Here is a 17,778-nt window from a genome sequence, read left to right as displayed (position 1 = left end):
AATTCTGACATGCAATACCAAAAAGGCGAGACTGTGTATACTCAGCAACTTAGAAATAGGCTAATTTGTCATGACACCATATGCTTTATGTATTCCAAGAACAGAATGTTTATATTCTTCTATGATTTTCAATAGCATACATTAGATAAATATTATTATATATAATATTCCCATTATATTTACCATCTCTAACATTCATTTGGCACCTGTTATTTTTTAATCATAGAAAATAGGTCTTATCTCCCCAAAACAAATTTAAAACTTTATACAAAGTACACAGCATCTACTGCATAAAGTATAAAAGGCTATGCATATTAGTAAAAGTACAAAGAATATATATAACTTAGTTATTAAAAATTATTGTTAAAAAATTTTAATCTAAACACTCTGGTGTATTTTCATTACTTATAACCTATCTCAAGGAATTTATCCCATTGAGAAAACAGAAGTCTTCTACCCATGTAAATCAAATACTATTTTCCTACTGACTTAGCACCTGCACACTACACTGAAATTATCTGCTTACTTGATTGTGTCCTACATTAGAAGGAAGTCATTGAAAACTGCCAAACTCATTATTGTAACTAAGAGCCCAGCACAGTGCTTGAACACAGCAGGTATTTAGTAAATGTTTGTTATTCTGAAATTATCTTTAATCATAAACGCTAATGTGATGTATTTCCATGCAAATTAAGTTAAATGGTCCTGGTTCTGATAGGTTTAAGATAACATTACAACCTATTTAGTAGAGCATAACTCCACAGTTCTCATCATTTAATTATTATTTCTTTTACAGAATTTCACAATTCAGTGAACGTACAAATACCAACTGAACTAATTACCTTGGGCTATCAGTTTAGTTCATTCTTGACATTGAAGAAATGCTGGACATAGGGATGAAAGTAAACATTGCTAGTTCAAATGTATTTTTTTGTCACATAGAAGCCTATTACATGCATGCTTTTTTTTTTTATCATGGTGGACATCCAGGACAAATAATTCATTCCACTAATATAAAAAGCAAATTGTCATTACACATTTATTTCAATACTGTGAATTACTCACCAGTGAAAAGACCCCCTGCTAAAAAGGAAGCATCTCTGTCATATTTAACATTGAGACGAATGGGTTTTTCAGGGTCTGGAAGAATCATTAACTTAATTATAGGTCCTTCTATCGTACTCTTGTTATAGATAGCTTTAACCTGCATAACATGTTCTCCCCTAACAAAAAAAAAAAGAGAGAGAAGAAGGTTTCAAATTACATTAGCTACAACCTAAAAGTTCTCAATTTACACGAAGTTCAGCTCTTTTTGGAAACCTCTTTACTTCTATTCAGTTCCAACTCCTGCCTAACACTAAATAGAAGGATGGTTATTATTCTTAACTTCAGCAAATAATAATAATAAAAAAAATCAATCTCTATATTACCAATAACTATCAAACTTTTGGTTCTTACCTAGGGGCAAAAACATTGAACACTCCCAAATTAGCCCTGCCCTTCTCATCTGTTTTATGCTGTTGGTTTGAAGGCGTGAGCTAAAAACAAAACAAAATAAAACGGTTAATCAGAAAATTCTAAAGATCAAATAAGTTCTTTTCTTATATTATAGTATTCTTTTCCTCTATTCCTATTGTAAAACATATTTTTGCACATACTTCTTAAATCTAAAATTTTCAAATCTGAACTAGTTTAAATAATGTTATATGTAATCACATAATCCAAAGGGTTATAATAACTCATCTTGATCAATTAAACTATAATTTTAAGTATTTCAGTTATTAAGTTGTAGAATTCTATGTTCACTATTTCAATATCACTGATATATCAAGCGAAGTGGTTACAGCACTGAAAGTATCTTTTAAAGATGGTGTGGGTGTGGAGAAACAAATAGACATATACTCAAGTCAAGGCATCATAATACTATCTCCATTCTTTTTTTTTTTTTTTCTTTTTTGTCTTTTTTTCATGACCGGCAACGGATCGCAACCCTCAATGTTGCGCCCGCACCTCGCTCAGCCAGTGAGTGGCCGGTCTGTATGTGGGATCTGACCCCTCGGTGGGAGCGCCGCTGCGCTCCCAAGCGGCGCACTGTAGCAGTGCGCCCCCCGGCCGGCCCTACTATCTCCATTCTTTTTTTTTTTTTTTCTTTTTTGTCTTTTTTTCATGACCGGCAACGGATCGCAACCCTCAATGTTGCGCCCGCACCTCGCTCAGCCAGTGAGTGGCCGGTCTGTATGTGGGATCTGACCCCTCGGTGGGAGCGCCGCTGCGCTCCCAAGCGGCGCACTGTAGCAGTGCGCCCCCCGGCCGGCCCTACTATCTCCATTCTTTTTTTTTTTTTTTCTTTTTTGTCTTTTTTTCATGACCGGCAACGGATCGCAACCCTCAATGTTGCGCCCGCACCTCGCTCAGCCAGTGAGTGGCCGGTCTGTATGTGGGATCTGACCCCTCGGTGGGAGCGCCGCTGCGCTCCCAAGCGGCGCACTGTAGCAGTGCGCCACCGGGCCGGCCCTACTATCTCCATTCTTAATTCATCTTTCTCATGAATGTTTATCCAGATGTGCTTCTTAAGTTTCTGCTGCAATACCACTTTCATAGTGATAACCAACCTTTCACTTTCAAGTGATTAAGAATTCAGTGGCCACATTTCCTAATAACTGGTTAGAAGAGTCTCTTAACCTTTTACTGATACTTCTCTAAAAAACAGAACCATACCCTTATTCCGTGGTTGAAAATAATCAATGTTTAACTCTTCTGGAAGCAAACATGCAGAACAAAAGTGAATTTGCAGATTGTGGTAACAGATAATCAGACTCTCTCCTAAACCCTAACACCCATCTCTGCTTAATGGAATCTAAAGAGTAGGTAATAATGGTGCATGCAGACAGAAAAAGCAATAGATGGGGAGGGAAAAATGAGAAGGAGTAATTGAAACAATAGGATAAAGTTCTAATTTATATCTGTCCCATTTACCCTCTGATCCATAGTCTCTCAATCCATCTTTCTCAAAATTCTCCCATCTAGGTCCCAAATTCTTAGTGCTAAGCCAGAGAACTTAAGTATTGTATTTCAGGTTAAATAGTAGGAATATCATAATCTTGTCTGACAGTCTTAAGAACTCTGACTCTGATTACTTTACTATGAAAACAGGTCCAAACATATCACTTTTACCTTGTCACTTTAATCTCCCATATTACTTTTAAGATCAGTTTGTCAGATCCCAGGAAATCCTTGTTGGGATTCCGAATCAACTAATCAATTTCAAGAGAACTGCTATCTTTACTTAATATCAACTGTTCCTCCCATTACATTTATAAAACATTTGTACTTTATAAAATATAATTCTTGTAACTTGATACTCCAGATTGTCTGAATATAACCCCCAAAACTCTCTCTAGATTGCCTAGCAACAACCTGGCTGGGACAAATGAATTCCCTCCAACCAACAGAAGGGACTGTGTAAAAGCACAATGCTGCAAAGATTGGAAGCTTCTCTTCTTTACCCTAGCAGAAGGGCCTCCAATTTTGCACCAGGCATCCAAAGCCTCCACTAGATCCTGAGCAGCTGGCTGTCACAATATTCAAGGAAACAATTGACATCTATCATCTTAAACTTTCTGGTAGCCAAGCACTACGTTTGTCCCCAAACTTAACAAGGCCATGTTCATACATGCCCCATAAAATGAATAAAAGAGGAGAGTGAACTCATCCTTGAACAACCCAGGATGTCTAGCAGCTTTGCCCAGGCTCTGGGAGCTATCCATAAGATAAGTAGAAAAATCTGTATGCTTCTTTTTATCATGGTGGACATCATGCTTTTGTCTTATTTTTACAGTCTGCCATGCTGTAAATTCTGACATGCAATACCAAAAAGGCGAGACTGTGTATACTCAGCAACTTAGAAATAGGCCAATTTGTCATGACACCATATGCTTTATGTATTCCAAGAACAGAATGTTTACATTCTTCTATGATTTTCAATAGCATACATTAGATAAATATTATTATATATAATATTCCCATTATATTTACCATCTCTAACATTCATTTGGCACCTGTTATTTTTTAATCATAGAAAATAGGTCTTATCTCCCCAAAACAAATTTAAAACTTAGCCTCAGAATGTATGTTCCCCAAATAATGCTTGTTCCTTAACCCATACTGTAGGTCACTGTGGTATCTGTCTTCATTCATCTTGTCAGTGTTAGTTATCTTTTCATCCTAATCTGAAATACAAATATTACTAGTACTATTTAATAAACTCTCAAATAGCCTTTCACTGTACAATGTTAGTCCCTTGTTACACAGTTTGTAAGATATGAACTTTACTTCCTCAAAATAATTATAAAGTATCTTTCCATTGATTTATGCTAAGTAGTAATGAAGGTTATACAAGACCATGTTAAAAAAAAGATAAAAGAAACATGACACCTAAAGATATGACCATTAGAATGAAATCCAGAATTTTAAGTAAGTGAAAATTATTTGAGGAAATTTAAAACCTACCTTTAAGTTGCTAGCTTTTATGAGACTTATTTTAACGTGTGGTACCGGTGCTGGATTATCCCACTGATCACAAAGTTGAACAGTAAGAGGATTCTGTAATTCTCTTCCATTAATCACTGGAATGGACTGAAATGGACATAAACATTTTAAGAAGTATTAAATCATATGTACCAAATAATATAATTACTTGAATACCTGTAAAACAACTACTGAATTTATCTCTGTTTTATTCACGAATGGTTTCTCTCAATGAAAATAAACTTTTGGAAGCCAACTAAATTGTAACAAATGAGCCCCTTATAGAAATGATTAATAATTTGATAAAAGGAAAAATAGCATTTGACATTACTGGCTTCTAACACAGATTCCTAAAAGTCACATATTAGAGTAACTTCAATGGAAACAGAATTTTATCTTTGGTTCTCAGATTTAGCATTGGCAATGTAGTTTAGCTGCTTTGTCAACTGTCAGCTCTCCACCATTGTGCATTAAGCAGTAATACAGCTTTCTAGCCCTTGGTTAAACAGAACTACTCTAATGATCTACACTGTCTTGTTTACTTCTTGCTTCTTCCCTAGTTAATATGTAAGGCTGTGTAATTCTAGGAATCTGACTGCAGACCTATTAATATTGTATATATCAAAGGAAACACATTGTCAAGCAAGATACCTGACAAAGGCCCAATCTAGCGGCAGATTTTAAATTAAAAAAAAAAAAGGGAAAGAACTAAAGAGCAAAAAAGGAGAGCTGATTTATTATCTCTCTCCTACTGATAAAGTTCCTTCTGCTTCCTCCAGCCCCCACTCTTATCTCTGGTAGTTGGTTACAAAATTATGTTGCGAGGTTGCTAGAAATGGGAGAATAATTAATGCTGTGCTATGGATAGAACAAAAAAAAAAAGAAGCACACCTGGGGTCCTACACAGGAGCCAAGGGCAGCCCCCTCCTCCCAGAAACAGGCAAGAGAGCATGCCGAGAGTCCTAGGCAGGGGTCAAGGGCAGCACCCCCCACCAGAAGAAGGCAAGAGAGCACAACCCTGCCTTCTGAAAACACAATTTCCGTGCAGGTGGCCCACCACAGCAGTAGACACAGCCACCATGCAGGCAGCCCACCAGACACTTGACTGCATTGACACAGGAGAGTCACCAGTGGAGACCTGAAATAGAAGAGGATGTCTCTCTCCTCAAAGCCCACTCCAGAGTAACAGAAGAAGTAGCAGCTCTACCACTTAACCAGACAGCAACACAGAGGTAGTACTTGACACCACCAAGAAAATACAGTAATTCTCAAATACCAGACCCTATAGAACAGGAAACCCTTGAAATGACTGAAAAGGGGGGCCGGCCCGGTGGCGCACTGCTGCGGCGCGCTGCTTGGGAGGTGTGGCAGCGCCCCCGCCGAGGGTTCGGATCCCACATGCAGACCGGTTCCCGCTCGCTGGCTGAGCGAGGCGCGGGGGCGACGCCGAGTGCTGCGGTCCCGTTGCCGGTCCCGGTCCGGTGCGGGGGTGACACTGAGGGTTGCGATCCGTTGCCGGACACGGAAAAAGACAAAAAAAAAAAAAAGAAATGACTGAAAAGGAATTCCAATCAACAATCTTAAGAAATGCACTGAGATACAAGAAGACTCAGCTAGACAACATAATGAAATGAGAAAAAAAATCCAGGATATGAAGGAGGAAATTTAATTAATACCTTAAAAAAGAATATAGCAGGACTCACGAACTGAAAGATATACTCAACAAAATAAAAAACACAACCAACAGCTTAAGTAGCAGGTGAGAACAAGCAGAAGAATTTCTGATTTCAAGATAGTCTTTTAAAAATAATCCAGGTGGACAAAAAAAGGAAAAAAGAATTTTTTAAAAATGAAGAAAATCTAAGAGAGCTAGCAGACAACTTTAAGTGCACAAACACTCAAATCATGGTTGTTCCAGAAAGGGAGGAGAAGGAGAAGAAGGCATGGAAAACCTATTCAATGAAATAATAATGGAAAACTTCCCAAGTACAGGGAGAGACACAGACCTTCAGATCCAGGAGGCTCAAAGATCCCCAAACAGATTCTCTTCAAGACACATTATAGTCAAACTGGCAAGTCTCAAAGAAAAAGAGAGAATCTTAAAAGTAGTAAGAAAAAAAGAGTCAAGTCACCTATAAGGAAGGCCCTGTCAGATTAACAGCAGACATCTCAACAGAAACTCTACAGGCCAGAAGAAACGGGATGATATACTCAAAATACTAAAAGAAAAAACCTGCCAGCCAAAAATACTGTACCCAGCAAGGCTATCCTTCAGAAATGAGGGGAAAATAGTGTATTTTCCAGGAAAACAAAATCTGTGGGACTTTACTACCACACAATCAGCCCTACAAGAAATCTTCAAAGAACTACTGCATCTGGAATCTGAAAACTGATAATCACCACCACAAATACACAAGAAAGAACCAACTAATAGATGCAAATGAGAAAGAATAAGAAACTAAATCTTACCACCACAAAAAACCATAAAGACAACACAATAATGCCCCTGCTTTATTTCTGATTTTAGTAATTTCGGTATTCTTTTTTCCTGGTCAGTCTAGATAAATGTTTGCAAATTTTGTTGATCTTCTTAAAGAATCAACTTTTGGTTTTGTTGATTTTCTCTATTGTTTATTTATTCCCTATTTCATATATTTCTGTTGTAAACTTTGTTACTTCCTACTTTTATTTGCTTTTGGTTTAGTTTGCCCTTTTTCTATTTTCTTTTTCTTTTCTTTTTTTTTTTTTTTTTTGTCTTTTTCCGTGTCCGGCAACGGATCGCAACCCTCAGTGTTGCCCCTGTACCGGACCGGGGACCGGAAACGGGATTGCAACCCTCGGTGTCGCTCCCGCGCCTCGCTCAGCCAGTGAGCGGGAACCGGTCTGTATATGGGATCCGAACCCTCGGGCGGGAGCGCCGCCGCGCTTCCCAAGCGGCGGCGCACTATCCAGTGCACCACCGGGCCGGCCCCTTTTTCTATTTTCTTAAGGTAGAAGATTACATTACTGATTTGAGATTGTTATTTTTAATTTAGATGTTTCTACACATTTGTGAATTTCCTAAATTTCCTTCTGTTATCGTGGTCAAAGAACATATTTTCTATAATCTTAATCTTTTTAAATGTATTAAGACTTGTTTTGTGGCCAAAAATTAAAAAAAAAAAAAAGACCCTTGCGACTGGTTTAGTTATAATCCTTGTCTACCGTGAAATTTACACAGCTACAGTTGACTATATTCCACCCGCCAGAATTTATAAAAGTCTTGAACTTTTTTTATTGAATCATAATTTATTATCCATATTTTGGGGGTTCAACATTGGTGTATGTTGATCAAATCAATATTATTAGCATATACATTATTACAAATCATACTTATTCTTTATGCCCCTTTAAAAATATTGAATTTTAATAAGAGCTGAGAATTTCAAAATGGAAATTTTTTTTTTAAACACATGGTACTTTTTTCCTAATCACACAATTGTCTACCCCACTATTTATTTTTTTAATTGTAACACAGAATCAACTATGTTCATATCTGTGGGATACAGAGTTGAATATCATTACCTGTGTGCAATGTGATGCTCAAATCAGGATAATCAGTATATTCGGCATTATACAATGTAATCATTTTTCTCTGTGGCCCTTTACCAATTCCTCCCTAACCCATCCCCCTTCCTACCTCTGGTAATCTCAGTTCTGTTCTCTCCTTTTGAGAGTTCAACATATTATTATGATTGTTGTATCTTTCATCTTTTTTTAATTAATTAATTTTTTAGCTCCCACTTATGAGTGGGAACATGGTACTTCTGTGCCTGGCTTATTTCACTTAACATGATCTTCCCTAAGTTCATCCATGTTGCTGAGAATGGCAGTATTTCATTCTTTTTTTATGGCACAGTAGTATTCCATTGTACAAATATCACATTTTCCTTATCCAGTCATCCAATGACAGACATTTCGGTTGGTTCTAACTCTTGACTGTTTATTGTAAATAGAGCTGCAATAAACATAAAGGTGCAGGTATCCCTCTGACATGGTGATTTCTATTCTTTTTACCCTATTTACTTTGAAAGAATATCAACTTTAAGGATTCCATTTAAAGATATTATTCAGAAAATGACTTGTAGCCCAAACTACTACTAGTAATAAAGTTTTTAAGAAATAGTGGAAAAGGCAAATTTCTAAAATCAAATGTTTGTAAACACAAATCTGCCCTCTGTCACTTTTTTTTTTTTTTTTCCTTTTTTTGTCTTTTTTCGTGACCGGCAACGGATCGCAACCCTCAGTGTCGCCCCCGTACCGGACCGGGACCGGCCACAGGATCGCAACCCTTGGTGTTGCTCCCGCCCCTCGCTCAGCCAGTGAGCGGCCGGTCTGTATGTGGGATCCGAACCCTCGGCGGGAGCGCCACCACACTTCCCAAGCGGCGTACTATAGCAGTGCGCCACCGGGCCAGCCCCGAGTTACATGAAATGAAAATAAACACCTCTGTCACTTTTTAATACTGGCATGTTATTTAACACTTCAGAATTTCAGTTTCTTCATTTATAAAACAAGAATACATGTGTACACTTATATTATATATATATATATTTTTTCTCTATTATCATGCTTAGGTGTTGTATCAGTTCCCCTTTTCCATTTAGATCCTATGGGAGGAACATGGGTCAATAATTAAATAGGGAAAATCAACTATTAAATGATTATTTACATATAACCATATCTGTAACAGACCGGTAAATTAGTTTTAGGTTTTATTGTTAAAGTTTCTGGATTACTATGGTATCTGTAAATAAACCTTATAAAATTTTTTGAGTTAACAAGTTGTCATTATATTTTCTTTGCCCTACCCAAAATCAAGCAAAAAGATGAACATGTCAAGATTTTTTTCACCTCAAAAGCATACAATGTTCTAGAATATAGTCAACCAATAAATCCTTTACTGGCATCAATGAGCATTAAAAAAGTGCTAATTTATATAGTGCAAGTACTCCCAGATAAAAATAAACACACTGGCTTTTCAATGAAATCCCTCAGTGAACACACTATTACAGAAAAAACTTTTTTTTAAAGTACACTGTCATAACCAGTTCGTCTGTTTTTTAAGTGCACAAATCAAAAAGAGCAATCTCATACTAAGGCACAGGCATGTAAACTTTTCTCAGACAACTGGTTTCTTTACCAGGATAATTTCATCTACTACCATGGTTATGTCCCTTTAAAAAAAAATGCATTCTATCATACCAACAGTTAAAGCCCTGTTATACCATAAGTGAACACCAGAGTCTGAACATTTTAAAATCAGAATTCTATCAAAGGATATAAAATTTCAGTTAGGAGAAATAAGTCCAAGAGATCTATTGTACAACATGGTGACTATAGTTAATAATAGTATATTCCACTCTTGGAAGAAAGAATTTTTTCTTTTTTGACAGCTGGCTGAAATGGGGATTGTTGGAAACCTTGACCTTGGCGTTACAAGGCTGTGCTCTAACCAACTGAGCCAACAGACCAGCCCTTTAAATAATTCTTTTTTTTTTTTCTTTGCAGCTGGCCAGTACTGGGATCCAAACCAGTGACCTTGGTATTATAAAGTTACACTCTATGTATTCTTGAAAAGGTTAACAGAATAGATTTTTAAGTGTTCTCATCACAAAAAAATAAGTATGTGAGGTGATGCATATGTTAATTAGCTTGACTTAGCCATTCCACAATGTATATGTATTTCAAAACAACATGATGTACATTATAAATATGTACAATTTTTACTTGCTAATTAAAAAATAAAGAAAAATGCTAAAAAATAAAATTAGAATTCTAAAAACTCAGTGATTAAAAAAATCAAAGGTAAGATCGGGCAGACATTTGCAAAATTAGTATTTAAGATTTAAGTACTTTCACAGGGAGGCATACAGAAGTTTTATGGGTGTAATGACTTGATGTCTGGGATATGCTCTAAAAAACTCCAACAAACAGTTTTTAAGTTTTTGAGTTAGTGAGAGAACAAAATTTGTTAGTGAAACAAAATTGGCAAAAATCAGTAACTGGTGAAACTGGGCAACTGGCACATGGGGGTTCACTACACTATTCTTTTTACTTTTACGCGTGTTTGAAAATTTCTGTAATAAAGTTAAGGTTTGGGCCGGCCCGGTGGCGCACTGGATAGTGCGCCGCTTGGGAAGCGCGGCGGCGCTCCCGCCCGGGGGTTCGGATCCCACATGCAGACCGGTTCCCGCTCACTGGCTGAGCGGGGAGCGGGAGCAGCGCCGAGGGTTGCGATCCCGTTGCCGGTCCCCGGTCCGGTGAGGGGGCAACACTGAGGGTTGCGATCCGTTGCCGGACACGGAAAAAGACAAAAAGACAAAAAAATAAATAAATAAATAAAGTTAAGGTTTGAATTATTACACTTATTTTTTAACAAACTAGAACACATAATGAATTAAAGTATTAAGACATTACCTTGCTTTTTTGTTACTGTTACTGTTATGATTGTTATTACTTTAACAACAAAAATGTCTATTTTGATCCATTGACAATCTGAAAGTAATAAACCACGTAATATTAAGTTCTTTCAGTCAAGACAGGAAATTACTTACCTCCTTTAGTTCTGGCCAGTCTATAAGGAGAAGTTTGGCTGGAGGCCCAGAAATTAGCTGCACTCGAATAAAGTCAGAAAACTCACGCCAAGTAAAACAAAGATCCTTATTTCCAGGAGGACATGGAATAAATCTGATGCCTCTTACACTTATACTTTGTGTGTTTTCCTAGTGAGGAAAGCACATTGAGAAAAGTTAGGGATATCACTCAGTTTTTATAAAAACAAAATGAAATGTTTTGTTATCATCCCACAGGCATACAGATATGTTTGTGGGTAACATGACAGCAAATAAATTTCATCCATGACAAATAGTGACATACTACAAATTTCATTTTCATGAAAGTAGAAATTAAATTTCTTTTTTTGGGTGGGGGAGAAGGGAAACTAAATGTTCTGGTTACATCTTTTTACCTTACCTTTTCCTAATTTTCCTCTTCCTTATACTGCCTCCTTTCTGTTATCCAAATAATTAAGTATGCGCCTGCTCAATAACCTTTGTATGTGTTCCTTCCCTTTGTTTGCAACATTCTCTACCAGATATCCACATGGCTTTTATTTTTTTGCACATATGAAACCATAATAAGAAGAGTCTTCCCTGATCACTCTATATAATGGCACATTATCCCCTTCCCTATTGATTGTTCTTATCACTTATTTCTTATCTATAGCATGTCCTCTCGACAAGATGATCTCCACAAGCATAGGGGCTTTAATTTGTCACTGCTCAATCTCTGTTACTTAGAATAATGCCTAACACATCATTTTAATAGGAATCAATGAAACTAGCCTATAATCTTTGCAATGTGACTAAATGACATAAACTGATTCCATACTGGCATAAGCACTGTAGTATTCACATTTTAACAGTGACCCTTAGTGATTTAATCATCTTAAATTTACACTAGATAAAAATCTACTTCATCAAGACTTAAAAATCAGAGATTAAATGTCATGATTTACGTTCTGAAATAACTGTTTGTAGAACATTTTATGTAAAAAGACATTACAAAATAATCAAAATTAATCCCCCCCTAAAACCTCAGTGAGCAAAGGGGATTTTTAAATATCTGGAAAACAAATTAAGTAGATATTTATTTATCAAACATACTGAAAACTCAAAATATATAAAGTCTATCCCAGGATTCTACACTTAATAGCAAAACAACCAAAAGCCCTCCTGAAGAGGTGATTTCTTTTTTAAAGTCATGTTGAAAGTTATTCTGGCTTTACTTCAAATCTTGAAGATGAAACTGCATTTACAAATTGTAGATAAGTACAAGAACTAAATAGATAAGCATAGAATTAAATATAAAATTCTGAAAATGAGCCAAGACAGTATATCAACTGTAAAATGAACAATGCAGAAAAAAGTCCACTTGGCTGGAGAGTAATGAGCTATAAGGGGAGAAAGGTGTGATATTATGCTCTGGTAAAGTACAGTATAGGCCATTACAAGCTATAGTAAAGCGATGGATTTTAAATGTAGTATTATATAAAATGCTGATGGGTCTGATGGGTGGGCATAAGTAGAGAACTGAAAATTGACCATTAAATTTGGTCAGGTGAAACAAAGCAGAAAAACATAATCAGAGTGGCTTGCTACACAATGACAGAAAAGGATGTGAAGACAGAGTATGGGCTGAGCCCATGGTGCACTCGGGAGAGTGCAGCGCTCCCACCACGGGTTCGGATCCTATATAGGGATGACCGGTGCGCTCACAGCGCTCACTGGCTGAGCGCGGTGCGGCCGGTCTCAAAAAAAAAAAAGACAGAGTATACATAAAACTCTGCCAAGGAGTTCTGCTTTAAAAAGAAGAGGTTTAGAGGAGGAGGGCAGTAGATTGACAGGAATACAGGGCCAAAGGCAATTTTGGTGGTTTTTTGGGGAGTGGGAATGGGAGTTTAAGATGACAGCTATTATGGCATGCTTATATACTTATGATTTAATAAAGGGGAAAAACTGAAGATGTAGGAAGACAGGTTACAGTTTAGGAGCAATTAGGTAAAAGAGGTTAAGAGCCTGTGCAAAGAGTGGTAGGAAGCAGGTATTGTCATGTACTACAGGAGGACATTTATTTTTTTATTTCATCTACCGATGCGGTAAAGCTAGGTAATCGAAGAATCTAAAAGTCAAAGAGTAGACTTTATCATTATACAGTAAACAAAACATCATTAAAAGTTCTTTGGTGGGGGGCCGGCCCGGTGGCACACTGCACTAGTGCGCCGCTTAGGAAGTGTGGAGGCGCTCCCGCCGAGGGTTCGGATCCCACATACAGACCGGTTCCCGCTCACTGGCTGAGCGAGGCGCGGGGGCAACACCGAGGGTTGCGATCCCGTTGCCGGTCCCGGTCCGGTACGGGGGCGACACTGAGGGTTGCGATCCGTTGCCGGACACGGAAAAAGACAAAAAAAAAAAAAAAAAAAAAGTTCTTTGGTGGGGCTCCCACATAGTGAAAATGGTGTTCTGAAAATTAGAAAACAATAGTATAACAGATTACTGGAGATAGACACTCTAGTTAGTAAGGGCAACGAGGAGGCTATTCTTGTGATTATCCTGCTTAGTAAAAAATGTAATGGAGGCTCTAAGAGAAGGAAGAGTTTTAAAAAGCATTCAGTGCTCTTAATGAGTTCAACTTCTCTTAAACCTGAGAGAACCCCTCCTTTCTCACCCCCTCTGGCCTGGCAGATTCCTTGAAAGACCAGCATGTCCTTTTCCCTAAACCTGTCTCTGAACCTCTCTAAGCCGAGTACATTATGCTTGTTTGTTTTAAACTTAAAGAATTCCACTAGGTTTTTATTTTTCAAGCTAACCTGAATTAACTGCACAGTTGCAAACTTTACCAATTAGTCATCTCCTCAGTATCCTGTTTAATGCAAGGTGTGAGCACCAAGAAATTTTATCTAAATAGCTACCTGAAAAATTACCTTTATATATACACATCTCCCTCCCCCCAAAAAATATTTATGGACACAATAGTATTGTCTTGATTTTGCTTCAAAAAGATATGGTAAGGGGAAAAGTGATGATTGTTGAAGCTAAATGATGGAACAAAGGAATTACTTAAGTTATTCTGTCTACTTCTGCATATGTTTGAAATTTTTCATCATAAAATCGCTTTTATGACTTATTTTAAAAACTAAAATCAAACCTCTTTTAGTTATTTCAGTCTTCCCCAAACTTTTTGTTATACATAAAACAATGGTATAAACTATTATAGAAAGTAGTCATACCTGAAAAGTAGTTTTCAAATTTGAGCTATCAAGTCCAACACCAGCAATTGACAAAGCAGATAAAGAACTTGGTGAAAATGCTTGAATCTGATTTCCATACTGATCTGTAACTATTATAACTAAAAAAAAGGAAAGTTTTACTTTAAAGTGTTTTTTTTTTAAATAAAAGATACAGATACCTATAATATAATTAATAAAAACACGCTTAGAAACTTACTCCTTGGTATCTTACATAAGTAAATTTTTAGCATAAGAATCATACTCATTTCTTTCATAATAATTACAAAAAAAAATCAAGAATCTACATAAATACATTTAAATTATATACTAACATGATGCTACTGTTAATCAGATTTTTTACCAAGAAAAATTGAAGGAAATATTTTTTTTTTCCTTTTTGTCTTTTTTCGTGACCGGCAACGGATCGCAACCCTCGGTGTTGCTCCTGCACCTCACTCAGCCAGTGAGCGGCCGGTCTGTATGTGGGATCCGAACCCTCGGCGGGAGCACCGCCGCACTCCCAAGCGGCGCACTGTAGCAGTGAGCCACCGGGCCGGCCCAGGAAATATTTTAATATTATGTAATTTTCTAGATATAAGAGGCATACAGGCTACATAGGAATCCATTCATATATTTACTTTACACTTTTAATATTGACTATTATTACTTCTTAAAAAAAGGCATGATTTTTTTTTATTTTTGCTGAACTGATTTCAAAGGTATGTAGGCCTAGGTAAAGAGAGTCAAAATACGTCAATCTTATCTGACAATAGATTTTAAACCAACAATATTTTATAAACCCACAGCTTTTCTTTCAGATTACGTATGCTAAAACATCAATGCAAGGAACCATCATAGAAGTGGTTTAAAGAAAGAAAGCAGGCCATACTAACCTATTTCTCCTTGAAGCTCTTGGCCCATCTGTACTGTTTTTCCTCCTCTTAGCTCACATTTTAAGTGTTTAGGTTCATCAGGAAGTGGTCTAAAATTGGTTAACAAGTTAAAAGGCTTTAGTTACACCATTAATTGTAGAAAAAAACAGTAAAAGTAGTTCCTTTTTAATTTGCTAAAAAGTAACACATATATAACATTCACATTCTAAAACTTACATATAATAACATCCCTATAAAATACCTCTTCAATTTACAGAACACAGCTATTCACCCAAAAGGAAATAGGTAAAAGATAGCTTGCAAAGATGGTAGAGAATACAGAACAAAAAATTACAGACACGGTAGGTCATGGTATCTATACTGAATTAAAAGGAAACTATTACAAGATAGCACTGAGAAAACAGATGAGCCTATAAGAATAACTCATCAAGAGATCTGGCTATGGTCAGAGAGTAGTAGATCTGAAAATTTTCTCTCAAACACGGTGCTGTTCTAAGTATTGGGAATAGTATGGAAATGGGTAGAGGAATTAAAGTACAAGAGGTTATTATAAAAAAGGTGGCCAAGGAATTGATAGGCCAGGAAAGAAGATAGGTTGTTTTTTTTTAAAAAGTATTTACTTAAATCTTACCCTTTTCTATGCATTCTACATATTAATTGAGTTGGACTCAACTTTGAAAATCATCATTAACCAATAAAAGAATTTACTGGTTAATAACACACTGGCTGATCATACTGTATCTTTTGTATTTTTCGTTTCTTTGTCATTTTGCAGGTGTTTTCATTGTTGCATGCACTAGGAGGACTTTCCTTTAATAAAAGTTCTGTTTCTTCTAGCTACTAGAGAGCCAATTCAGCATAGGGTTATGGTGATAGAAAGAATTAATCACTATTTCCAGTGAAGCTTTATTCCAAAGACAACCTACCATATTTCATTGAAACAGCAATCTTTTCTACATTAAAAACAACTTTCACATGTGTGTACTGGAGAAAAGTATTTTTGTTGCTATATGCTGAATTTTAAAATATCTCAAAATATACTAAGTCTACAAACCTTACTGTAAATGCACTTTCCAAAGACACATGATCATCTTGGAATGAAACCTGGCAATAGCGCATATCTTTTACAGATGTTGGTACTTGTACATCAGGAAGTAGACCCTGTAGCAAATGTTCTTTGTTAATCTCAGGAGTCCAATTAACCTAGAAGAAAATTATATATTTAAGAATAATATAAAGCTTAGTTTGTCTGATGTCCTCCTACTGCCACTTATCTTACTGAAGACTCTTAAAGCTAAATTATAAACAATCTTCCTTACCACCAAGGAAAAAGAAAGTCCCTTTATGATCAGAAATGATGGTGATTCATATATTACTATGATAAAAAAGTATCTTTTTGTCTTTGCTGTTAATGTTGCCATATCTTTCAGTACAATAATATAAAAATTCTGAAGTCATTAATTTAGAGCTTTGCTACAAGTTTATCACTGTGGTAATTATAGTTTAAAAATAACATAGATGTGATCAATTCTGAAAAGCAATATTCAATTGTTTTGTGAAAAGAATCTTATTTATGGAGGCTTTGAATGAGATCTAGGTGGACCCTTGTTCAGTAAGGTGAGAAAAAAGTTATATCCACCTCTCTGGCCATGTTTTGGGTCTTAATCCCCTCTTGGGTGTCTTCCGGCTTACCTTAATTTTACATTCCTTGCATCCCATATTTTAATTTGTTAGGCAATCCATACTTTTTCAGGTTTATTACACTACTCTAATCTTTTAAACTTCCAATCCTTTCTATTTTTAGCTCAACATTCTCTCTGCTTTTAGTTTTCTATAGTTGTGATTTTTAAATCACTGATTCTAATATAGTTTTCTAGTTTATGCTGCTCTAACGTTTTTAGCCACCTTTTAATCTTTTAAAACTACTTTTATCCTCTGTTCTTCTTTACTGAAGTTTTCACTTTATAATGGAAGATAAGAAGCAAACAGGAGTTACTCAAAAAATGTAAAGGTTTTCTTCCCTCACCCAAGCTGTGCTTACTGCTCTATATAGATTCCCAGCTCAGTTCACGCTGACTTTCCTCAATCTTGGCTTACCTCTCTAAACACCACAAAACCTTTGTAAAGACTGTACCTTTAATTTAAGAAACAGCATTCACTACCTTTTACTGCCAATGAAGAGGTGCGTATTTAATAATCTTTGGTACACAAGAAACAGATAACTTCTATATTCAAAGATAACTTCTATATTCAAGGCAAAATGCGTCAAATGCAAGCCACAAGCTTAGAAAATGGCAAAGAGAGGATTATGTGCAGGAAGTGGCTCTCTGGTTTTTTCTTAACCTTGATAAGAAACCAGGAAGTGGAGGCATTATTGTGAGAAAGCAAGGAGGAAGTTCAGAAGCCACTCACCTTCAAATCTGCTGATAAAGATAAAAATAGCTTGCCTCCCTTCCAAGAAGGATCAGGATTCTTTCTCTTTGAATCCTCCCTTCCCTCATTATGGAGAGAAAAAAAAAATAAACTGGC

At 36.4% G+C, this 17,778-nt stretch overlaps 1 protein-coding gene across 1 annotated transcript in view; it reads right to left on the bottom strand.

The window, feature by feature from the left end:
* The window catches only part of SMCHD1 (structural maintenance of chromosomes flexible hinge domain containing 1), a 148,884-nt gene that overhangs the window by 51,594 nt on the left and 79,512 nt on the right, over window positions 1-17,778 (bottom strand). Inside the window, exons 26-32 of the mRNA XM_008569163.1 lie at window positions 16,304-16,452; window positions 15,250-15,338; window positions 14,357-14,475; window positions 11,124-11,291; window positions 4,510-4,635; window positions 1,459-1,538; window positions 1,066-1,223 (exon numbers count right to left, since the gene is read on the bottom strand). Coding sequence (XP_008567385.1) covers window positions 1,066-1,223; window positions 1,459-1,538; window positions 4,510-4,635; window positions 11,124-11,291; window positions 14,357-14,475; window positions 15,250-15,338; window positions 16,304-16,452 — 889 coding nt within the window. The remainder of the gene's footprint in view (window positions 1-1,065; window positions 1,224-1,458; window positions 1,539-4,509; window positions 4,636-11,123; window positions 11,292-14,356; window positions 14,476-15,249; window positions 15,339-16,303; window positions 16,453-17,778) is intronic.

This window comes from Galeopterus variegatus, unplaced genomic scaffold, assembly GCF_000696425.1.
Source record: "Galeopterus variegatus unplaced genomic scaffold, G_variegatus-3.0.2 Scaffold471, whole genome shotgun sequence".
Classification (NCBI taxonomy): Eukaryota; Metazoa; Chordata; class Mammalia; order Dermoptera; family Cynocephalidae; genus Galeopterus; species Galeopterus variegatus.
Note: the sequence above shows the minus strand (reverse complement) of the source record. Positions and strands in the feature narration are given on the sequence as shown.